General features: G+C 42.6%; 1 protein-coding gene across 1 annotated transcript in view; it reads left to right on the forward strand.

The window, feature by feature from the left end:
• STRIP1 (striatin interacting protein 1) overlaps nt 1-24,789 on the forward strand; it is a 43,079-nt gene extending 18,290 nt beyond the window's left edge. Inside the window, exons 10-21 of the mRNA XM_068269535.1 lie at nt 1,780-1,997; nt 7,163-7,228; nt 7,341-7,404; nt 10,846-10,917; nt 11,009-11,083; nt 13,979-14,076; nt 15,594-15,720; nt 18,329-18,429; nt 18,508-18,574; nt 18,652-18,756; nt 22,905-23,109; nt 23,594-24,789. Coding sequence (XP_068125636.1) covers nt 1,780-1,997; nt 7,163-7,228; nt 7,341-7,404; nt 10,846-10,917; nt 11,009-11,083; nt 13,979-14,076; nt 15,594-15,720; nt 18,329-18,429; nt 18,508-18,574; nt 18,652-18,756; nt 22,905-23,109; nt 23,594-23,841 — 1,446 coding nt within the window. The 3' untranslated portion in view covers nt 23,842-24,789. The remainder of the gene's footprint in view (nt 1-1,779; nt 1,998-7,162; nt 7,229-7,340; nt 7,405-10,845; nt 10,918-11,008; nt 11,084-13,978; nt 14,077-15,593; nt 15,721-18,328; nt 18,430-18,507; nt 18,575-18,651; nt 18,757-22,904; nt 23,110-23,593) is intronic.
• Nucleotides 24,790-25,871: the final 1,082 nt, after the last annotated feature.

Below are 25,871 nucleotides of genomic sequence, written 5' to 3' on the forward strand. Positions count from 1 at the left end.
TGGGTGGCATACTATCGGCACATGCTGTGTTGGGAGCATAAAATCTGCTCTGGTTAAATGGGAGACATGAGGGCTGCCCATGTTAATAGGCACTGTCAATACTTAGGCTCAATATTATGTTTTTCTACATCATTTTATGTACGCTCTAACCCCCCCCCCCCCAGCAGTCTGAAGTTTATTGACCTGGCCCCTGCCGTAAAGAGTGACTGCTGAGGCTGAGTACACCACACCCAGACCTTCACTGGGAGAGCAAGGTACACGGTGCTACATATAAACTGGTTCTGTAATCACTGTATATATTTTTATCACCCTGTACCTTGCACATCTACACGGCAGGCTTTATTCTTACAGCAGAAATGTTCTTTATTATACAGTATATACCGTAAAATTTCCTGTGTACACATCAGATATACAGTCACAAGCAGATTTATAAGTATGGTAACTGCTTTATTGCAGCAGCACAAATAAATTGTATTTTGATTGGTTTATTTTATTTTTGTGTACTAAGTACTGCTATTACTGTATGTGTATATATAAATATAAATGTGTGTGCGTGTGTTATTTATGATTAGTATCTGAGAAAGAACATTTTATCATATTTTCTCTTAAATAGTTTAAAATAAGAATTAATTATTAATAGATAATTATTTTGTAGGAGTCGGTGCATTTTTTTCCCCCCACTCTGACTTCAGGTACCCAAAAATTCAAACTTCACAGCCCTAATGGCAGTCCTGATCTTTCTGGCTTAGCTTTGTCTGAGTCACACACCAGACACAAGCATGTGGCTAATCCAGTCATACTTCAGTCTCAGAACATCTGATCTGCATGCTTGTTCAGGGTCTGTGGCTAAAAGTATTAGAGGCAGAAGATCAGTCAATTTGCATGGCTTAACCTCCTTGGCGGTAACCCCGTGTGTGACACGGGGTAAGCCGCCGGAGGGTGCCGCTCAGGCCCTGCTGGGCCGATTTTCATAATTTTTTTTTTGCTGGACGCAGCTAGCACTTTGCTAGCTGCGCCAGCACTCTGATCGCCGCCGGCCCCTGCCCGATCGCCGCTATCTGCTGCGGCGCGCCCCCCCCCCCCCCCCAGACCCCAGCGCTGCCTGGCCAATCAGTGCCAGGCAGCGCCGAGGGGTGGCCCGGGACTCCCAATGACGTCCCGACGTCAGTGACGTCGGTGACGTCATCCCGCCCCGTCGCCATGGCGACGGGGGAAGCCCTCCAGGAAATCCCGTTCTATGAACGGGATTTCCTGATCGGAGATCGCCGAAGGCGATCGAAGCGGGCGGGGGGATGCCGCTCAGCAGCGGCTATCATGTAGCGAGCCCTCGGCTCGCTACATGATTAAAAAAAAAAACTGCTGCGCTCCCTCCTGGCGGTATTTTTCATACCGCCAAGGAGGTTAAAAAACAAAAATGTCAGCCTCCGTATCCCTCTCAATTCAGGTTTCCTTTAATTCCAGTTGAACTGATTACCTTCTACCTTAGCTATACATATGAGAGCCTTAAGTGACACATGTTCCATTCATAATGGAATATTCACCACACAGCTGGGTGTTTTACACTGTGCCAAGAGAGGACACCAAGAGAGCATGTTCAGGAAATATTCATTACAGTCTGTTGAACTTATTTAGCATACTGTTTAGTACATACTGTAAATCAAGACAACAGCAATTATCAGATGAGGGGAACTTGTTGTGCACAGAGCTAATGTAACCCAGAATGCAGACTAGCATGAGCACAACATACAATGATCTTTCTATACAATATGCTTTTCCTAGGCTCTTATTAAACAGGATAACCTTGATGCGTTTAATGAGCGAGACCCCTACAAAACTGATGACTCTCGAGATGAAGAGGAAGAGAATGATGAAGATAATAGTTTGGAGGCTGAACCCTTCCCTTTGGAACGGGAAGAAATAATGCCGCCATCAATTACACAGCCACCTGTTGACCGTCTTGCTTTTCCAAAGGGATTACCTTGGGCGCCAAAAGTAAGGTGAGAGATAACTTAGTAACCAGGATTCTTCAAGCTCAACTCTTGGAACAGAAATTGTTTTCATTTTGGATTGTGTATTAGAATGTCTGCATCCAGATCTGAGAGAATTTAACCCACTTCCTGTGAATTTTTTCTATAACAAAATGTTGTTTTTTATTTTGTTTGTTTGTTTTTTGTAGAATAAAGCTTGGGCAGGGAATTCCTTAGTAGACATTGCATTCCAGAGTCATCCCCCTCAAGCGCTGGGACCCATTGAATGTATTTGACAATAGCTTGCTGAATAGATTTGCACAGCCGCATTTCCAGCTGTGTATAAGCGAGGCCACACTGCACAAGCACAAGACAGCTCACACCTGTGCAGTAGCATTTAGCCACTCGTACACGTCTTTTTGCAGCATATACACACGGACCGTCATTGCATCTGCGCAGTTTAGCCACGCTGGTGCATGGATGGGAATGCGGACTGGAGAAGACCATCGAGGTGGGCTTAAGGAGCAGAGGAACCTCTGAAGGATCCAGAGGCTTCCCTCTACTGAAGATTTTTTAACATCACAAGTTTTGCTTTAAAGAGACACTGAAGCGAAAAAAAATATATGATATAATGAATTGGTTGTGTACTATGAATAATTACTAGAAGATTAGCAGCAAAGAAAATATTCTCATATTTTATTTTCAGGTATATAGTGTTTTTTCTAACATTGCATCATTCTATAATATGTGCAGATTACACAACACTCAGCATTCAAAATGAGTCTTTCAGAGCAGTCTGTGAAGTAATGACCTCTCCTCTAGCAGAGAAAAAGTAAACAGTTCACTTACAGTTGAGATAATAAAAGTCAGATAACAGCCCTCTCCACGACTGACTTAAGGGGCCCATACACTCAGCCGATTTTCTGGCCGACCAATCGATCGATCGATGGATCGTTTGCAAATTGGTTGGCCAATCGACCGATCGATGGTCGATTTCGATCGATTTCGATGAATTTCCATTGAACTGGCAGGGTGGAAAATTTAGGTCGATCTGATGAGATTGCTTATCAGTTTGCATTGGCCTTAAAGAGACACTGAAGCGAGACTAAATCTCGCTTCAGGTCTTATATATAGCAGGGGCACGTGTGCCCCTGCTAAAACGCCGCTATCCCGCGTCTTAACGGGGGTCCCTTCACCCCCAACCCACCCCCCGCAAATGTTGGTCGGAAAATGGTCGCTGGAGATATCCTTCCTGGAGGCAGGGCTAACGGCTGCAGCCCTGCCTCCCAGCACGTCTATCAGACGCGCATCGCCGCCTCTCCCCCGCCCCTCTCAGTGAAGGAAGACTGAGAGGGGCGGGGGAGAGGCGGAGATACGCGTCTGACAGACGCGCATGGGGCAGGGCTGCGGCGGTTAGCCCTGCCCCAACCAGGAAGCGCTCCCCCGCTGCACGGAGGGGGTATGGGGGGACAGGGACCCCCGTTAAGCCGCGCTATAGCGGCGTTTTAGCAGGGGCACGCATGCCCCTGCTAGCTATGAGGTCTGAAGCGAGATCTATTCTCGCTTCAGACTCTCTTTAATGGAAATCTGATGGCAAAAAAATGCCATCAGATCGAATTTCAATAGATTTCAAACTGAAATCTATTGGAATTCTATCCTGGTAAAAAATGTTCTAAAAACGCATCAGATAGATCAGATGCATTTCTTATCTGTGCTGCCAATCTGACGAGTGTATGGGCACCTTAAAGGTAGCCATACACTGGTCGATTTGCCATCAGATTAGACCAACTGACAGATCCCTATCTGATCGAATCTGATCAGAGAGGGATCGTATGGCTACCTTTACTGCAAACAGATTGTGAACCGATTTCAGCCTGAAACCGTTCACAATCTGTTGTGGTGGTGGTGATGCTGCCGCCGCTCCCCCCGCCCGCATGCCCGCATACATTACCTGCTCCGCCGGCGCGACTCAAGTCACCGCTGCTCCGTCTCCGCTCTGACCTCCGGCCCCGGCATGCTTTACTTCTTCCTGCCCGGCAGGAAGTTTAAACAGTAGACCACCCTCTACTGTTTAAACTTCCTGCCGGGCCGGAGGAACTGAAGCATGCCGGAGACCAGCGCGGACATGGACCAGCGGTGACCGGGCGTAGACGTGCCGGCGGAGCAGGTAATGTATGCGGCTCTATTGCGTCGGTCGTCGGGTACTCGAACGCCGCTAGCGACGCGCTCCCTACCCGCAGGCGATCGACGCTAATTTTCCACGCGGAGCGATCGACGGGATCGGGCGAAAAGGATCGAAATTCGGCGTGTAGCGCGAACGATTGGCAGCAGATTCGATCCCAGTGATCGAATCTGCTGTCGAAACGGCGGAGAATCGGGCCAGTGTATGGCCACCTTTAGTCGGAGAGCTTAATGACTTGTTTGCATAGAGGTAACAACTGGAGTTTCTCAACTCTTCCTGTACTGGAAACAATTAGACTGATGTATCTGATCTTAATGTTTTATTTCTTAGCTGTACTACACATACAAATCATAATATCATTTTTTTTTTCGCTTCAGTGTCTCTTTAAAGAGAATCTATAAGGAGTTTTTTGTTTGTTTTTTTTTCCTTTCCCCCCCTCTTGGTTGAAAACACGCCCCTTTTTGTTCTTACATCAATACCCAAGTCTATCTAGATTGCCCTGTTTCAAATAGAAATGGTTGCATTTGCCATTCTCATTTAAGAAACGATTCTCTTTCCCTGAATGAGACTCGCAATAGCAGAAATGTTTTGCTATGATTTTCAATGTAAAACTGCTTTTCACTAGGCTACTATGCAGTCCTGTGACAGCACAGGATCAGGCACATTTTCTATTGGATGATGTTGCTAAAATTTAAGGTCCAATATATCCACACTCATTCCTCCTTTACACACCAAATTTTGAGGGTAGGGAGGGGACCCCCAAACTACCTCTATGGAATATTGCATCCACCCAGTCCCCCTGGTTCCTGAGATAAGTTACAGTGGTTTGCAAAAGTATTCAGCCCCCTTGAAGTTTTCTACAGTTTGTCATATTACTGCCACAAACATGAATCAATTTTATTGGAATTCCATGTGAAAGACCAATACAAAGTGGTGTACACGTGAGAAGTGGAATGAAAATCATACATGATTCCAAACATTTAAAAAAAAAAAAAAAAAAACTGCAACGTGGGGTGTGCGTAATTATTCAGCCCCCTGAGTCAATATTTTGTAGAACCACCGTTTGCTGCAATTACAGCTGCCAGTCTTTTAGGGTATTTCTCTACCAGCTTTGCACATCTAGAGACTGAAATCCTTGCCCATTCTTCTTTGCAAAACCGCTCCAGCTCAGTCTGATTAGATGGACAGCGTTTGTGAACAGCAGTTTCCAGATCTTGCCACAGGTTCTCAATTGGATTTAGATCTGGGCTTTGACTGAGCCATTCTAACACATGGATATGTTTTGTTTTAAACCATTCCATTGTTGCCCTGGCTTTATGTGTAGGGTCCTTGTCCTGCTGGAAGGTGAACCTCCGCCCCAGTCTCAAGTCTTTTGCAGACTCCAAGAGGTTTTCTTCCAAGATTGCCCTGTATTTGGCTCCATCCATTTTCTCATCAACTCTGACCAGCTTCCCTGTCCCTGCTGAAGAGAAGTACCCCCAGAGCATGATGCTGCCACCACCATATTTGACAGTGGGGATGGTGTGTTCAGAGTGATGTGCAGTGTTAGTTTTCCGCCACACATAGTGTTTTGCATTTTGGCCAAAAAGTTCCATTTTGGTCTCATCTGACCAGAGCACCTTCTTCCACATGTTTGTTGTGTCCCCCACATGGCTTGTGGCAAACTGCAAACGGGACTTCTTATGCTTTTCTGTTAACAATGGCTTTCTTCTTGCCACTCTTTCATAAAGGCCAACTTTGTGCAGTGCACGACTAATAGTTGTCCTATGGACAGATTCCCCCACCTGAGCTGTAGATCTCTGCAGCTTGTCCAGAGTCACCATGGGCCTCTTGACTGCATTTCTGATCAGCACTCTCCTTGTACGGCCTGTGAGTTTAGGTGGACGGCCTTGTCTTGGTAGGTTTACAGTTGTGCCATACTCCTTCCATTTCTGAATGATCGCTTGAACAGTGCTCCGTTGGGATGCTCAAGGCTTTGGAAATCTTTTTGTAACTTAAGCCTGCTTTAAATTTCTCAATAACTTTATCCCTGACCTGTCTGGTGTGTTCTTTGGACTTCATGGTGGTGTTCCTCCCAATATTCTCTTAGACAACCTCTGAGGCAGTCACAGAGCAGCTGTATTTGTACTGACATTAGATTACACACAGGTGCACTCTATTTAGTCATTAGCACTCATCAGGCAATGTCTATGGGCAACTGACTGCACTCAGATCAAAGGGGGCTGAATAATTACGCACACCCCACTTTGCAGTTATTGATTTGTAAAAAAAATGTTTAGAATCATGTATGATTTTCGTTCCACTTCTCACGTGTACACCACTTTGTTATTGGTCTTTCATGTGGAACTCCAATAAAATTGATTCATATTTGTGGCAGTAATATGACAAAATGTGGAAAACTTCAAGGGGGCCAAATACTTTTGCAAACTACTGTATATGACGCTATCTTGTGAACCAGCAAGGCAAAGAGGTTGTTTGGGCTCCTTCCCTAACCCCACAATTTGGTGTGTGTAGGAGGGATGACTGCGGAGTTATTGGGCTTTAAATATCAGCAGCTTAATCTATTCTGAAACCAAGGAGGAGCTTCATGTGACATCATTACCCACAAGCCAGTTCACCTTTTCTGTTGGATTTCCATTGACTGCAGGACTTTTTCCCCTCTGAAGATAATGTTTTCTCCATCAATTTTGCCATCGGCTTCATACTGGTGTTTCCACCTTATAGTTCCTCTTTAATGCATAGAGCAAAATAAATCCCAACCTTTACAAATAAGATATAGCATGGGTTAGTTGAGCAGTTATCCGTTAATGAAGCAGCACACATCCAAAAGTGTGAAAAATAGTCTGGGCACCCAGAGAGTTACCTCAAATGTATTTTACATTGGAATACTCCCAACATGTGTTATTCCTATTTCGCGCTATGTAGAACTAACCATTTCTTCCTGAAGTTGAGCCTTAATTCTTCATTTTAACATGGCTGGTTATAAAATGAGTTGTTTTGCTGTGTCATACAGGGAGAAAGATATTGAGATTTTCTTGGAGTCTAGTCGCAGTAAGTTCATTGGGTACACTCTTGGAAGGTGAGGAGAACATTTACTTTAACTTTTTTAAATAATGTTTTGTATGGATTACGTTTTTTTCTTTTACTACAGTATTTGACTATTCCTATATGTATTCTCTTGATTATCACAGTGACACTGATACTGTAGTTGGTTTGCCAAGGCCCATCCATGAAAGCATTCGTACATTAAAACTTGTAAGTATGATGCTGATGTAAAAGTTAAGTAGCTATCTTCTTGATACTGCCTATCAACATTGTTTGAAAGAAGACCAGGTTAGAACACATTAGGAAATTGGACATTTTAACATGGTGGTTAAACCTTTCTCTTTGCAACAAATTCTGACATCACAAGTCCATAAATACAATTTGCTGTGCTTGTTTATATATAAACAAAGAAATACTTGTACAGTAGCGTTCCGGTTATCCGAAACTCAACTAACCAGCAATCTCAGCCAGCAAGCATAGATCGCCAGCAGTACTCACAGTGGTAAAGGCCAAATTCTTAGCCTGTTTGTGGGCTCTGCTGAGCTTAAACACGGTTCCTCAGCTCCCACACGGTTAATATACTTTAATTTACTGTATTTTCACATTTAATACAGAGTTCATGGTATGTACAGTATATAGAGTGGGGTATAGTACGATATTAGCAAGGCCTATTTTAAACATTGAGTATTAAGCAACCAGAAAGCCCACTTATCCACCATCAGCCAATTCCTGTCGGTGCCAGATAACCAAGACTCTACTGTAAATGGACATGGCAGAAACTTTGATATGTACTTTAAATTGTAACTGTATCATTTTGTATGTTCAAAACCAACTTAACCACTTTACCACCGTGGGTACATGTATCTACGCTCCTTTTATCACCCTTTCCCCACCAGGAGCGTAGATACACGCACCCCCGCCGCTGTCCGTGCTCCCGCTCGCTCGTGCGCACCGCCGCCCGCTCGTCCAGAGATCAATGAACGCGAAAAACTGTTCACGTTCGTTGATCTAAGCCCCGCAGCAATGATCGGCTGCTTCTATGAGAAGCTGCGTGATCATTGGGGAAAAAATAAGTTTCCCAGCCTCACTGAACTTCCTGTAAGCGTACTTCCTACGCTTACAGGTTGCATGAACAAAAAATTACTGTGGCCATCTTGTGGCCAAAAAGTAAAACTACAGTCAAAAACATTTTTCATATGTAAATACATTCTATTACATTATAAATTAACTCCCACACCCCCAATTTTTTTTTATTTATTTTTTTTGTAATAAGAAGAAAAAAATTACAATAAAAAAAAATACATAGTTACCTTAGGGACTGAACGCTTTAAATATTTATGTCAAGAGTAACACTGTTACTTTATAAACTATGGGCTTGTAATTAGGGATGGACGCAAAACTGAAAAAAATGCACCTTTATTTCCAAATAAAATATTGGCGCCAAACATTGTGATAGGGACATAATTTAAGCGGTGTAATAACCAGGACAAATGGGCAAATACATTTCATGGATTTTAATTACAGTACCATGCATTATTTAAAAACTATAATGGCCGAAAACTGAAAAATAAGGATTTTTTTTTCCCCACATTTTTTCCTATTTTCCCATTAAAACACATTTAGAATAAAATAATTCTTGGCTTACTGTCCCACCTAAAGAAAGCCTAATTGGTGGTGAAAAAAACAAGATATAGTTCATTTCATTGCGATAAGTAATGATAAAGTTATAGACAAATGAATGGAAGGAGAGCTGAAAGGTGAAAATTGCTCTGGTGCTAAAGCAGTAAAACCTCTCAGTTGTGAAGTGGTTAAAGGAACCCAGAACACAACTAAAAAATGCAGTACTGAACTGTCCTGGGGCTTCCTACAACCCCTGTAGTCCATGAGGTCCCTCAGAGTCCTCTGGGTCCCCTCCGTTTAACTGCTGGTGACTCCATTAGCTGTGCGACCAGGCCAGGAGTCGTGTAAAACTGCGCATGCGCAGTCCGTCGCCATGAGCGTTCTGCCCATGCTCGGTTCTCAAAACTGTGAACTGCACGACTTCCAGGCGGGTTGCACAGGTAATGGAGCCGCCAGCAGGATGACAGAGGGGACCCTGAGGATACTGAGGGACCTCACGGGCTACGGGAGGCTGGAGGACGCCCCAGGTAAGTTCAGTATTGCATTTTTTTGTTGTGTTCGGGGTTCTCTTTAAAATGAGCATCTCATCAATAACGCAATATGCTTACATTATTTTATACCATTTTTTTTTTTTTATTATTATTATTTTTTCAGATAAAGGCCTCGATTCATAAAGCATTCCCGCATGCGGAAATGCTGAAAACAGCCGATTTTACCGAACACTGAACAAAATGTGTATTCATAAAGGCTGTTTCCGCATGCGGAGCTGACATTCCGGAGCAGAGTGATAAATCACCGCCTTATGCGGCGATTCTAGGTCGTAAATGTAACAAAATGTCCATTCATAAAAATTAGAGCAAGCGGTATGCGGACGGGAAATACCGCTTGCTCGGATGTAGCGATAAGCATGCGGAGTACATGTAAGTCAATGGGACAGACCTCCCAAGCAGCAGCAGAGAGAGCAGCGCACTGAGGAACTCAGCCAGCTCCTGTGTTTCCGCAAGGCTCCCGACAGCCTACCATCTGCCTACAGCGGGAAATCTCCGCTCTGCTATCGCAACTAGCAACATTTTATGAATGACCACCCAGAAGTCTGAAATACCGAGCGCTGAGTTTCCCCGCACTGATTTACTTTACCGAACACATTTTTATGAATCGAGGCCAATGGCTGCACCCATAGTAAACTGTGTGCAGTCTGCTGATCATTGCTTACTCAATGTACTTTTAATTATTCCTACTACTGCTGCGTCTATAGGGTTAACCTAACTGTAAAGGTATCCATACATTACGCGATTTTCCTGCTTGATTAATTTGATCATTTTATCGGATCGTGGGAGAATCGATTATGTTCCATTCTGCCCATTCGATGGATGGCCATTTTGCAGTGGTGGAGTCAGTGAATCGGCATCACAAGGCCGATTTTCCCCAGAGATTTTGTGCTGAAATGGATCGCGAATTAGCCTGCGGTGTGTGGGCAGCCAACAGATCTCTCTCTTTGATCAGATTGGATCAGAGAGAGATCTGTCCCATGGTCGATCTGCCCATACATCACTATATGTGTGAGCACCTTTACTCTGGCCCTTTTTGCTGATCTCCCTTTAAAAGTGCAATGTGTCTTCAAATTATTTTCTTGCTTTGGAAGTTTTAGATATTTGTTGTATTTGTATTAGATATGTGTTGGATTTATATTGTGATTTTTACAACTTTATTGCAGACCAATCATAACATTTATTTACATTGAAGGGCAGGAAATTAGAGGCTGCAGAGAAAACAACACTGGACATTGCCGTATTGCTTTTTATTATAAATGGTCCAATCTTTTTTTCTTTGCAGTGCTGTGACATACAGCAAGGAAGAGGGATGTATAAAGTGGAACTGTAACACCACTTTAGAAGTCATCACTTTAATCTGCCTGTCTGCTCTGATGCATCCCGCATTTATTGTTGTAGTATCTGATATTTCAAGAGCCTTGCTTTAGTCATCCCTATGAATATTCGTGTCAGCGTTCTAATCATGTTACCTCTTAAACAGCACAAATACACTTCTGTTGCTGAGGTTCAGATTCGGCAAGAAGAGGAATTTCTGAGATGTCCACTCTCTGGGGTATGTAGACCCCTTTTCTCCCCCTTTCTTTGTGAGGTTAGCTGCAATAGTGGTTCTTTTTCATAATGTACATGTTGTTTATTGAAATTAGGGTGAAGAGGAAGTTGAACTGGTGCCCGCAGAGATTTTATACCAGGGACTCCTTCCTAGCCTGCCTCAGTATATGGTAAGCAAATAATATGCTGTACAGTACAGGTAGTCCCTGGTTAACGAACGAGATAGGGACTTGTATGTTTGTTCTTAACCGAAATCCTTTCTTAAGTCGGAACATTGTGCCATCTCTGTCCCCTGTACCTCCTCTGTGCCCCCCTGGGCCTCCAGTGTCACCCTCTGTGTCACCTCTGCCCTCTGTACCTGCTTATACAAGTTTAAAAGCCATTTTTTTACAATCGATTTTCTCAAAAACTATAAGTCCAATTTGAAAAAAACATTTTACTTGTTCCCATGTAAATGAGGTAATATTTCCCTAAGACTATTGTTTAATGGGATAATGGTAGATATACTAATATGCATAATACATAATTTGTGATTAAATACAGAATCTATACAAAATACAGAATTTGTTATGACAGTGTACATGATGAATAAAATGTATAATGAATTCCAAGACACAAAAGGGAAGAGAGAACAGGGAGGGAAACAAGAGGTGCGGTAGTATACAATAAACTAGACAGTGAGGCAGTGTGCTTTAGGATATCTAGTAGGAGTGTAACTTGGCTTTAGGGCAAAGGGAAAGTGGCCTAAGGTAGAGCGTTTGCTTATCGGAACAAGTGAGTATTGAGAGAGAGTTTAAAGGTAACAAAGGTTGAAGATTGATTGATGTGTTGTGGGAGGGCATTCCAGAGGAGGGGTGAAGCGCGTGTATAGAATCCTTAAACAAGCAAAGATACAGAGGGAAGTTCCACAGACTAGCAGAAAGATTCTTTAAAGGACTTCCGCGGCACGGAGGGCGTGGACGGCGTCCTCCGTGCATTCAAATTTGATGCAGGTATTTAACTTTTTTTAGATTTGGCCTCGGAAGTCCTTTAAAGATCTGTACACGTGGAGGACGTTGAACAAATTGATCCGTCGTGATGGTCTTTCAAACTGTACGAACATTGTCACACATCGGCTATCTATAATAGTCTTTTACTTTTTTTATTTATTTCAAAAGATAGTTACACGATATAGGTTGGACCTTTAACATTACTTAATCTGTGGAGATTTCATTATATAATTCCTCAGATTGCTCAGATGTCTTTTTGGATTGATGCTATCTCAAAATATCTTTAGACTTGTATTCTTTTCCTGGTTAGCTCTTGAATTTGTTGCTATTCTTATTTATCATGCTGAGGATGATTCCTCCCTGCTGCCTCCTCACCCCAGCCCTCTCGTTTAAGGAGTTCATGATTTATGACTGTAGTTTTCCCAAACTGTAAAGTGACTCCTCTTCCACTGTAGTGTTTTTAGAAAATTATTTACATTCGTCATTTCACTTTTATTTTTTGTTCTGTAAGGTTTTTTTTTTTTAAGCTATATTAGAGGATAAGAAAATCACTGGTGCATGGTCACACCTGTTGAACAGGTTTATTTTAGCTTGTTCATTTATAAAGTAGATGGAAAAGACAACAAATATTGCCCATGCATGTTATGTATCTTGACAGGAAAAAGTTAAATTAATTGCAGAGTACCCTCCAATCCTCCATCTGAGCACCATATCACAATTTAAGGAGTCTAGTTTGGGGTTAAAAGCTCTGTCGGAATTTCTAACCACCACAAAATATTGGCTTAGTTACCTGCAGCAAAATCTTTAGTATCCTTCATACAATACATGTATTTCATGTCCAAGTAAATCCATAGTAGGGATAGTCAATAAGATGCAAATATGAATTGATGTAAATTTTTATTCTAATTTTATGCAGATTTATGCAGCTTGAAATTGAACCAATGAAATCCTGCAGCAGCATTTGATTGGTCTGTTTTCAAACTGCATAAACTTGGAATGATTTGCACGTCATTGACATGCAGTATGGAGTTCAAGTAACTTAAAGGATTAATACCAGCTTCTCCCTATGGCCAGAAACACCTTGTGTTTGTATCGCATGTAGAAATCTTATGGCCGGTCACTTTAGTCCCCAGCAGCTGTGCTTTCCAGCACAGCACAGCTGCTATTCTCCTCCTGTTGCTCTAAACAGGTCTTTCAAGCAGCTGTGACAGCTCGGCTTACAGCATGTTCTCCTGGCGTGAATGCTGCAGGCAGAGACTTCACTACTTTATATCTGGAACCACCGCCTTTAGATCATCATTTTTATTCTGGCCCATACCACATACACTGCAGAATTAACCCAACCACCAGAATCAGGTAAAGGATATTGTTTCTCCCACTGCTTCCCAGTTGTGAAGAGCTCGGTGATCTCTGAGGCGTATTTGTCAAAACAAGTACAAGGAAAATGGGCACCTACGCCTGGCTACCTATGGGGGGATGGAGATCTTCAACTGACTTTCTATCCTACCTATCCTGGGGGTACCTATGCTTGGCAACCTATATTGAGGGTACCTACACATAAGATCATATATTGGGGGCACCTATTTCTGGCTACCTACCTATACTGAGTCTGAAGGAATTTTTTTTTTGGGGGGGGCGCACTCCGCCCATCCATTCGTGGTTATTAATAGTATTTTTTCTATTATACATATGTGACGTGTCACGGAGATCTGAGCATTTGTGTCACAACCTCAAAAAGGTTGGGAACTACTGTCCCAGGAGATATCTCAGTAGAAAAGGTGATTTGCATATGGGCCTGTGCGTGCGTGCGTGTATGCACGTGGGAAGAGGATAAGGGGGGGGGGGGGCACAAAAATCAGGTTTCGCTCAGCGCACTGTGAAACCTAAGGCCCGCCCTGTACTCCTAATGTCTGCTGTTACTCTGTTTATTGTTGATTTACTCCTATTGAGAGCAGTGATGACATTTGGAAGTTTGATCTTTCCCCCTGTACACTGTTTGAACTAACTTGTGAGCTGTTGTAAATGTGTTCGCTCCCACAACAAATTAGAAGCTAGTGTGTCTGTAATTTTTTTCAGATTGCTTTGCTGAAGATCCTTCTAGCTGCAGCTCCTACTTCTAAAGCCAAGACAGACTCGATCAATATTCTGGCAGATGTGCTTCCAGAAGAGATGCCGTAAGTGATGCTTTGTCCATTGGATCTATTTGTTTTTGCCACTTAAAATGAACATGTTAATTTAGTGCTACTTATACTGCCATCATGTGTGACTTGTAGGTACCTAGACTATGCCATGTACAAATAACTGGCATAGTTGGTCTAAGAGCCCAGAGTACAGACACTATAAAAGGGAATTGTTCAAGTTGTTATTTAAGCCCCACCCTTCCTGTGATTAGGTCTTCCTCCCAAGCCGTCATGTTGTCCCATCTGAAATAGACCTTATGAATCAGTTAGGTAATATGAAGTGGCAGAGCTAAGGTTGACTTGATGCCTTGGCTTCTGGACTCTTTCAGTATCCTGGATTCAGGGCTCCCAGGAACACTTTGTCAGCACATTGCCAGTCATGCTAACAAACACTGGAACATCTAGATGTCTGCATGTCATATATATGGGTAAGTTAGGCAGCAGCAAGTGATACAGAGCTTTTATAGGCTCTAGATGTTTTTCAGCCATGCCATATTCCTTCCAACAACTGTAATGTCAAAACAGTGTTTGAATGGTGATCTCTGTCTCTGTTCCTCTATGGAAGAGATCATAGACTTTCTGCTGCAGGGGAATGCAATGGTAAGTGGATGGAGAAACCAGACAGGTAGATTACTAGGGTGTTTCAGACCAAAAACGATTTGCGATTATGACTGTTTCACACCAAAAGCGCATTAACCTCCCTAGCGGTATGGACAGAAATGTCCGTTCAAAAAAACATGCTGTGAACAGTATAAACATGCATACACATCAATACTCTCCTGCACTGTATACTAGACCCTTGCTTGACACATTTTGGCAAGTTACAGGGAAAAAAAAGTTTTAAAAATACATTTTATCACTGTTTGCACAGAAATCCTGGGGAAATTGAACGCTGGGAAGGTTAAAAGAGCTTTTTTGATCACCAGCGCTTTCCAGTGTCTTGAAAAGCACTTGGAAGATGAAAACCTTTGGGCTACTTCACACCAATCAGAATTGTTTTTATCAAAATCACAAAAGTGCTAAAAAAAAGTGTGGCACCAGCGACACTGTTTTATACTTGAAGTAATTTGTTGCATTTTGCAATTCGTTTCTGATCGCATGTAAAACGCTAGTACGTAATGAATATCGCTGGAACCCTTTTTTAACTAGTGCAATCAGATTGTGATCTGACTTTGCCTGATCACAAATGTCCTGTATGCTGTAATTCTTCTGCGTTTATCCTTGTGTTCCTAGCTTCCAATAAAAATTGCAGAACACCTGCCCAACGAAATCGCATTGCGTTTGAGTTTTGCAGTATAAAACAGCTCTAAAGGAGTATCTACTAATATTAAATGCAAACATGGGATTGGATTTTTGCCCAGTCCAACTTTTTTTTTTTTTTTATTCATGCTCTGTACAAAAGTTTGTCTTGTAATGTTTATATAAGCTAGAAGTTACTTTACTTTAAAGTACAATGTGGCTTGTGTTGTGTGTGTGTTTCAGAAATACACTCATGTTTTTGTCTGTTACAGAACCACTGTCTTGCAGAGCATGAAGCTTGGAGTAGATGTGAATCGGCATAAAGAGATCATTGTGAAGGCCATTTCTGCAGTGCTGCTCCTTTTACTGAAACACTTCAAGCTGAATCACATTTACCAGGTTTCTTTCATCTTTATCTAAAATATTCGCTTCTTCTCAATAAAGGTATCACATGTTGTTCTGCACATAGGAAGCGTATCCATCCTTTGTTCCACTTTACTGTAGACTAGCGTAGTGTACAGTAAACCTTTTAGCTGGAGGAACTCTTGCTTGGCCATGGTAATTAATATAAAGAAAAATATGTACCCCCTTCTGGCTGTCACACAAAGAGGACATTGTAAAGCCGAGTCCAGTACTTCAGATAGCAGGCGGGCATGAAAACTACAATATCTGACCACCTTTGATGTTTCTCACAGAAGATCAGCTTATGAATGGACAAATTTGGTTATGCTAGGAAATCCAAGCACTATAGATTGCACAGATACTGAGGAGACATATGACTTTGCCCCATGGACCACAGATGGTCAGCTGTGATTACCATTTCTCTCTCCAGCTACTATAGCTTTCAAAAGGCTACCATGCAATATTCATCCTTGCACATGATCAGAATTTTAGACAAAGAATATAATTTATTTTGCCACTGTGCTTGACTCAATATCCATCTGATCTGATATTGACTATTATGTTGCCAATGCTAGCTTTGTACTGCATGATGTAGATCACACAGCGCTCCCACTCATGGCAACCCTACCCTTTCAACACACTCAGTACCTAACAGGGCTGTGGAGTCGGTATAAAGATCTTCTGACTCCTCAATTTATGAAACCTCCCACTTCAGGTACCCAATATTGCTCCGACTTCTTGACTCGTGACTCCTAAGCCTAATTTTTACAAAGGCTATGGATTTGGTTCAAAAATCATCTGACTCAGACGCCTCACTTTATTGAAACCACCGACTCCAGGTACCCAAAATTGCCTCCGACTCCTCTACTCCGACTCCACAGCCCTGGTACTTAGAATAAGGATTCACTATCAATCAATAAAGTGATCACCTTGAAGTATGAAAATATCAGGAAGTTAAGTTTGTGACTTCCCATTAGTAAGCCATGGAAGCACATTGTATGGTCAGATCTAGAACACACATGTCTGATTTAACCTCTTGAGGACTGCAGTGTTACACCACCCTAAAGACCAGGGCAATTTTCAGTAAATTGGCCACTGCAGCTTTAAGGCCAAGCTGCAGGGCCACACAGCACACAAGTGATTCCACCCCTTTTCTCCCACCAACAGAGCTGTCTGTTGGTGGGGTCTGATCGCCCCCCAGTTGTTTTTGTTTTTTTACAAATCTTTATTATTGTTTTTTTTTATTAAAAAAATGTATTTTTGTTAGTTGTTTTTCCCTCTCCCTCCCGGCCACCCCCTGCCAGCCAATCACGGCGATCGGCTGTCATAGGCTTCAGCCTATGAGAGCCGATTGCTCTCTGGTGCCCCAGGGGGGCAGCCGTGGATCGCAGCGCTGTACTTAGTAGAAAGACGCCATCTAACAGTCTCCCGAGCAGCAATCGACTGAAGGCGGGGCAGAGCGCCACCCCTCAGGCAGGAGATGCGCGCGCAGCTTGCGCGCGATCTCCTGCAGTAGCCGGCCCCAGGACCTGACGCGAATTGTCGTTAGAAAGTCCTGGGGCTGCCGCCGCGGCCACGCCCATTGGCATGGAGTGGTCGTAGTACAGTTAAAACCTGTTAACATACTTACAATGCATATTAGTAATCAGTGGATGATTGCTTTGTTAGCAAAAGTGGAGTTACACTTTAGCCAAATTTTCCATGTGATCAAATAAACAAGGCATACGAGAAATTAAAATCAGGATTATCTAGTACTTTAATTGGTGTATTTATACAAATCTGATGGTATTGATGCCCTCTGATTGGGCACTGGTTTCCAGTTAATCCACCTTATTTGATGGTTTGGCAGTAGTTTCATGGGGGAAATGACTTCAGCTGCATAATTTTGCATCTGAGAGGACTTTAATGAAGGGTGGGTAGTTTGGTCGTCTGAGTTGTATTCATTTACCTCTATTAGTGAGCCAGCAAGACATTAAAACCAAAATTGCCACCATAAGTGCCTTTATGGATGAAAGTACAACACGTCAATCTTTAAGAAAAATATATCCATATTGGTTAGGAATCCAAAAAACTATAGATTGATGCCAACAGTTACAGAAATTATATAAACCTTATTATGGAATTGCATATAAAACACTGCCGTAACTAAATACGATGGTGGAAATCAATTGTGGTTGAGGGTTAGGCATATATTAGGAGAGCTAGGGGTCGGGTAAAGTTCAAAGATCAAAGGTTGAGCACCAGAAAGATGGTTTTCAGTTGGGGGGGGGGGGTGGAATGTTGTGCTTGGGCATCAGGAAGGCGGTACTAATCTTGGAGATGTCAGGGTTCATGCTAAGAAAGATTGTTACTTTTAGGAGAGAAGTTGGGGCTAGGCAAATTACGAAATAGGTCAGGTGCCAAAATGGCGGCAGTCCAAAACATGGACTGATCTGCAGTGACTTAGTTGGCACCTCCAGCATCTGTGCAAAATCTCATCATTCTGGTTGTTTTAGTGAAGTCCTATTTGGTTAGTTGTTATGGCTTTTCCTTCGTTCTGAGCTTTTAGCATAACTTGAAGCCAAGACACAGATGTGCCTGCTAACATTACTTATTTGTTTTCTAGATGGAGTACATGGCTCAGCACCTGGTCTTTGCAAACTGCATTCCCTTGATTCTGAAGTTTTTTAATCAAAATATCATGTCCTATATCACTGCCAAAAACAGGTAATCATAATCTGACTGCTGTAAATAATGTAATTACTCATCTTATTGTACCTAAGTCTGCAATGCTTCTCTCCATAGTATTTCGGTCCTAGATTACCCATATTGTGTAGTCCATGAGCTCCCTGAGTTGACAGCAGAGAGTTTGGTAAGTCTATTATCTTTATGTTTGCATACATAAACATCCGTGGTATCAGTACTCATCTACTTCCAATTCCTCCGCAGGAAGCTGGGGATAATAATCGTTTTTGCTGGCGAAATTTGTTTTCTTGCATAAATCTTCTCCGCATCTTAAACAAGCTGACCAAGTGGAAACATTCCAGGACAATGGTGAGTAGATTGCAGCGTTTAAAGAAAACTTCACTTCATTAAGGAGCGGTCCACACAAGGAGGTTGTGTTATGTAAACAACAATAAAAGTCAAAAAAGCTGCTGCGGATCAGAAGGTCAGAAAGCAAATTCCACTTGTGAGAACAGCTACTACTTTCATTTTAATTTAGGCTTTGGTTAAAGTAAACCTGAAGTCTACCTAAAGAAGAAGAAAAAAAAAGAAAAGATAAATGCTGTAAAGGGAAGGATCCAGAGGCTTCCTTGATCCTCCACAACCACTGTGCTGCCAGCCAGGACCCCCTTCTATTTCACAGGTGTGCTACCTTCCATGTATGTGGGCGGGCGCCAGTAGGGTGCACCAGCAAATGCAGCCCCTTATGCACCAAGAAAAAAAGTTGTGCTACTGGGCAGCCAATACTTTGCACCTGCGCAGTGCACCCCTCTATGTAGGACATTAACGATGAATGTTTTTAGATGCTTGCAAGAAAGGAATGGAGGGGTGTAGGAACATGAGTACCCTTTGAACTATTTAGAGCAGGGGTATTGAACCTATGGCTCGGGAGCCAGATGTGGCTCATTTGATGGCTACATTGCTGTAGCATGCACTACTAACTTACTCGAGCTCCCCCCCCCCCCCCCCAAACTAACGGCTGCTCCAATTGTCCCACCCTGCACCCTGTCAGGTCCAGTGACTTTGTAGGAAGAGATTCCCACACTTTGATTGGCCCAATAGGCTGACAGACAGCCTATTGGGCCAAAGTGCGGGGATCTCGTCCTACAAAGTGAATCAACTCCCAAGTCAGCTAGCTAATTGTACAAGCTGTTAGTCTGTATTTCTCCTGTCTGGCTCTCGGGGAAATTGCTGATGTTGTTGAAACCAAGGGGAAGCTGAAGACGTGTCTGACACTTCCACTGCCCGGCGGATCAAATGTATACACATCACCATGGCAGCAGGGACGTGAGCCCTACTGTCCCAGTTTGAAACATATTGTATGTCTCTCACCGAATTACATTTTAAAATAGGTGGCGTTTATGGCTCTCTCAGCCAAAATGGTTCCTGACCGCCTGATTTAAAAGGCTTTCTTCTACTGAGGTATCACTTTTTTGTTTTGTGACTTCAGGTACTTACAGAGCACACTGTTTAATAGTGGGAGACTTGGAGAGAGTGTGCAGTCAGAGCACCCATGTTGAGCATGAGACCTAGACCATGGAGCAAAGTGAGGTGGCCTGGTCTAATGAATCGCATTTTCTTTTGTCTCTAAACTTTCCAGTTTGGAGTCCAATTAGCATCAGAGGAATATTTTCCAGAATGTATACAGTGCCTTATGTAAACATGACTTCCTGTTTGATCCAGCTATTTGCCTACAGTAGACCTAAATTCAAAGTTCATCTTTGCCGAGTGTTCATCAAGATTCACCCTCTTCTTTAAAAATGTATTTTAAATAATGTGACAGCATATTCTTGTATGTGTAGAACAGTTACTAGGGCAGATTTCTAAAATCATTTATGACAGTTTTTTTTCTTCCTTTGTCCTACCTATTTAATCACCGCCGGTAGAAAGTAGCAATCTGAATGTGTTTTGAGAGTAATATCACTACTTTAAAGAGGAGCTGTTAGGTATAGGGTCTCAGAGAAAATAAACACATATATCAGTAGCTAAAGATTGGCTGTACTTACATTACATATGCATTTCACTGTCCACGTTTGGATTTCACAGATTTTGTATATAGTATATGCAGAGATAGATGCTCCTGACAGCTCATGGCAGGCTCCATGTTTGTGAAGCCAAATGTGTCGTCATGTCCTGCCTGCTTCTGATCACAGATAAGCTCGTTCTTGAACAACACGGTGTGCAGTGAATATTAATGAGCCATGTGGCTAGGAACAATAGCTGAGTCCTGCAGTGTACTCTGCCCCGAGATTTATCAGTGCTTCGCGCTGGACTGATTAGAAGCTCCTGTACCGTCTCATTAGCAGCCGAGGGGAGGGCCCCAGAATGCTTTGCAGTTTAGCTGCGGCTTGCGTCTTTATGGGTCTATAACAGACTTTAAGATAAGCACACATCAAAGGTAACTGAAATGTTTATCTTCACTAATGGCTTTTGAGCTTCCTTCTAAACTGTTTAACACAGGAGAATAGAGGTTTAAATTAGCTTCTGCAGCCTGACAGTTACTCTTTAAAATAAGAAGACTTTTGCACTAGTTTTGCATGAATTTCCATAAATGTTGTACTGGTAGAACAGTGCAAAAACTTTTGTAGAAATAGGTTGTTTATACCACTTCTAAAACTCGTGCAAAGCTGCCAAACTGGGGGGGGGGGGGGGGGGGGTATAGGGTTGAACTGTCAGATTGTACTGTGTTGTTATATACCCCACATGATTAAGTTAAGGTTCTCTTTCACAGTTCACAGTCACATATCTTCTTTTTAAAGCCAGGACAGCAGCTACACTGTGAGATAGAAGAGCCACTTTTTTTTTTTTTTTTTTAATAAAAGCATTATTATATCATTCAGTCCATCCTACCCTAAGAAGTTCTCTGACTGCTGCTATTTAGCGTGAAAAAACGATTGAGTTTTCCCCTCTTCTCTGTTAAAGCTGTCACAATACATCTCACCTCATAGGATTCTCAGAGGCTGCACCAATTCTAAGAACCCTTTGTGTTTTAGGCCTGGAACCCACTAGAAATTGCAAATGATCGCATTTGTGTAGAAATTTTTAGAGTTATTTGAAGTAATGCCGGTATTCCTTCAATCGCAATAGCTCTGAAAATGCTCCATGCAGCACAGTTGCATTTCGTACATATTTACAACTGCTGTAGTGAAATTGCCCTCAGAGTTCCACTGCCATAGAGCTTTGCCAATAATCGCTGATGATCAGCAAGCATTCTGAAAAGCGCTCCTAGTGGGCTGCAGCCTTTATGCCTGGTACACACGATGAGATTTTCTGGAAGATTTACTGCTAGATTTATTATTTCCAACATGTCCGATCTGATTTCTGATTGCTTTTCCATGGAGGTGAACGGGAAATCAATTGGAAATGATCGATCTAGCAGTAAATCTGCCAGAAAATCTCACTGCGTGTACCAGGCATGAGAACCGTTTTTGAAGGAGATTGCATCCTCTTTAGAAGTCTAATGGCTGGGTTCACACTTGACGGATCAAAAAACTGATCCGTGTTAAAACTGTTCCCTAAAATGGATCCGTGGGTTTTTTGGGCATTAGTTTTTGATCTGTTCCGTTAGCATGCGATCATTGCGACCCGTCCGTCATTCCGGAATAATTGCAGCCTCCCCAAACTTGCCGTCCGTTCGGCGGAACATACCGAATGGTTTCTTTCTAATGGAGCAATGTGAACAGATCCTATTAATTACCGCATTTTCTGCCGTATAAGACGCACTTTTTCTCCCCAAAAAATGGAGAGAAAAAGTCCCTGCATCTTATACGGCAAAGACAGGGAATCCCCGACCTCCAAACGCCCGCCGATACGAACCGCCGCCATGTCGGGGATTCCCTGCCTGTGTGCGCCCACTACCCGCTCTCTCCCCGTGTCTATGTTCCCCCTGGGCAAGTGTAACAAGGGTTGGCACCAGGCAATTGGGGTCACAGGAGGACACATAAAGGGACACAAGAAGGTACATAATTGACACAGGAGGACCCATAATGGACACATAAGTGACACATGGAGGGCACAGAAGGGACATATGGAGGACACAGGAGGGGACATGGGGACACATAAGGGACATCATTTGGGGGAGAACATGTACAAGACGCTCCTGGAATATGGACGCATCAGGTTTAATATACATATATTTTTTTCTCTTGTTTGTGCCCTCTAAACCTAAACCTAGATCTGTTCACCTCAGTTAGGATCCAGTCCGTTTAGCTCAACTTAACGGACTGTTTTTATTGCCAATGTTAACTGGGCCTAAGACCGTTCTGACAGTTCTGCATGATTTCTAAAAAACCTCCTAAGATTTTCTCTCAGACACTATAGGTAAATCTGCCTCACAGAGTTGTAGAATTATACTATGTCAAAAGCTAGATGTAACACTAGTGTACATGAATGTTTAACATTAGTTTAGTGTTTTAGTAAAATGGCTTTGTTTTTATCCTGTAAAAACTCATGAGTTGTTTTGTTTTGCTTCACAATAGATGCTTGTGGTATTCAAGTCAGCGCCTATCCTTAAACGAGCCCTTAAAGTTAAGCAAGCCATGATGCAGCTATATGTACTCAAGTTGCTAAAAGTTCAAACCAAGTACCTGGGAAGACAGTGGAGAAAAAGCAACATGAAAACCATGTCCGCTATCTACCAGAAAGTCAGACACCGTCTGAATGATGATTGGGCATACGGGAATGGTATGTGCTGTTGTAGATGGAACATTTTGTATTAACTTTAAGCTACACGCTGGTCTAAACTCGGCCATGATAGATGATAGACTGCCGAAAATTGGGATCAGACCAGCATGTATACAGTAGTCGCACGATGACTCCTAAAGATCTGGCATTCTGGATCTTTAACAATCCCCAACGCTCAAGCACTTGCACAATCGTATTGTCCTCCCCTCTCCCTTGCCCACAGGAATATGCTCCGACGCGTGCTGCTCGTTCTCAGCCCCCTCCCCCCAGCATAACAGACGCGTCACTAGCCAGGGTGCTCATGACGCATCTGTACAGCGTCGGTTCTACGCTTTCGCCCAAAGGATCGTGCACTGATCCCTGCCAGGCGACAGAGGTCCCGCGAAGATCCCCAACCCCCCCCCCCCTCCCCAAATGTGTACAGGGCTTTAGGATGCTGTTCATAAAGTTGCATGACTTTACTCTTTATTTGCCTTTGATACAGATCTTGATGCCCGTCCCTGGGATTTTCAAGCTGAGGAATGCGCACTCAGAGCCAACATTGAGCGTTTCAACTCTCGACGTTATGACAGAGCTCACAAGAATCCTGACTTCCTTCCTGTTGATAATTGCCTTCAAAGTGTGCTTGGACAACATGTAGAACTGCCAGAGGACTTTCAGATGAACTATGACCTGTGGCTGGAAAGAGAAGTCTTTTCTAAGCCAATATCCTGGGAAGAGCTGTTACAATAACACATGCATTTTAGTATGTACATAGCAAGTTATAAATGGCTCCTTCTCAACACCAACCACAAATAAAACCACTATGTATTGCTGTAAGGCTTTGTTTACACAGAGGTTTTTGAGGACAAAAAACACAACTGCATTTTCTCCCACCTAGAAAACTATTATATATATATATATATATATATATATATATATATATATATATATATATATATAGCTCAGTACATGTAAATGGAGATAACGGGGCGCAGGTGTAGGTGGTTAAAACAATGGCACTTGCACCATCCAGATTGTGGCAACCACCTTGTATCTGTGTACGGGTTGCAGCAGTTTAGCCACAACAAACTGTGGAGTTGCAGTAATGAAGGCAACTCATCGCCTGGTTAGCCACCTCATAATCATTGAAACAAGCTTGCAAATGCCTGAAAAACACAACTTGGTTTTCAAGGTGTTTGAATAACTGCCTGTGTAAACGAGGCCTACATGTTTGCACTTTTGTTTCAGGCATCCTTGACTAAGCACACCTAGTTACCATTATTTCCTGACAGGAAGCTGTATACAGTAGGCTGCAATATTTTAATGGAGGTTCATAATGGAAGAAGCTGTATATTTTATTTATTTTGGTGAAAGCTCTCCACACTTCAACTATTAAATCTGTGCAGATAAACTTCATTGTGGTTTGAGTTGCGTGTTAGTGAAAGTAATCTTACTGCCCAAATTGTGATTCCAACAATGAAGTGCATGTGCTGAAAAAAATTGCATTCCATCCGTGGGACTGCCTCTTTTCATTTACCTAACATTCATGAAAAGAGAATTTCTTAATCTGTAATGGTCATACAAAAACAGATCTATTATTTTATTTTTTTTCCAAGTTGTTTTTATGCCTTTTTTAAGTTTTAAGTGTTTTTGTATTTGATATTATTAAAATATAATGATGTTCTCCACAAATGGCAACTTTGTATCTTGTGGGTTTATCTTGTGAATGTCTTATGATTATTATTGGCATAGCAGGAATTGTATGTTATTATTGGCATAGCAGGAATTTTATGTTATGCATTGCTTTATTCAAGCATGCCTTATTTGGAACAAAAAATGGATTTCTACTTACCGTTGGGCCTCTTCCAGCCCTCTGTAGTCTGTCAGCCTCCTTTGTTCTCTCCTATGTGCCAGAAAGATGTGGGACTGAAGCTCTAGTCGCAGCTACTGTGCATGGGCAGCCCCATCTGTGTGCCTTCTTGATTGCACTACCCTTGTCAGGAACATTCTGTGCTTGCACAGTTCTTAAAAGAATTGTACAGCACATGCGCAGAATGCTCCCAGTGATGGTAACGCAATTGAAGAGGCGCGCAGACAGAACTACGAATGCGCAGTAACCTAGAACTCATACATGACTTCTAGGCTTCTACATATTAGCATATACAGTCCATCCCGCGATGTGAGACATGGAAGGTGACAGCAGAGATAACAAAAAGCCTCCAAACCTTTATAAACCACTGCCTTCAAAGAATAATAAACATCTGATGGCCAAATGTAATATCAAATAAAGAGTTGTAGGTAAGAACCCAAGAACAACAAGTGGACTTGCAGATCAAACTCGGAAAGTGGAGATGGATTGGCCATACTCTGTGCAAGGATAAATCAATTGAGAAAGAAGCCTTAAAATGGAATCCTCTAGGCAGCAGAAAAAGACTAAAGACAACTTGGAGAAGAAGTGTGGAGGGAGAAATAAAGAAGGCAGGGAAATCGTGGACTGAGATAGAGAAAATCGCCCAGGACAGAAACCGGTGGCATACATTGTTGAGGCCCTTTGCTCCAGTGGGAGACACAGGATTAAAGGGACACTGTAGGGGGGTCGGGAAAATGAGTTGAAGTTACCCGGGGCTTCTAATGGTCCCCCACAGACATCCTGTGCCTGCGCAGCCACTCCCCAATGCTCCGACCCCGCCTCTGGTTCAGTTCTGTAATTTCAGACTTTAAAGTCTGAAAACCACTGCGCCTGCGTTGCCATGTCCTCACTCCCGCTGATGGCACTAGGA

This window comes from Hyperolius riggenbachi, chromosome 2 (assembly GCF_040937935.1).
Source record: "Hyperolius riggenbachi isolate aHypRig1 chromosome 2, aHypRig1.pri, whole genome shotgun sequence".
In the NCBI taxonomy this organism is placed as follows: Eukaryota; Metazoa; Chordata; class Amphibia; order Anura; family Hyperoliidae; genus Hyperolius; species Hyperolius riggenbachi.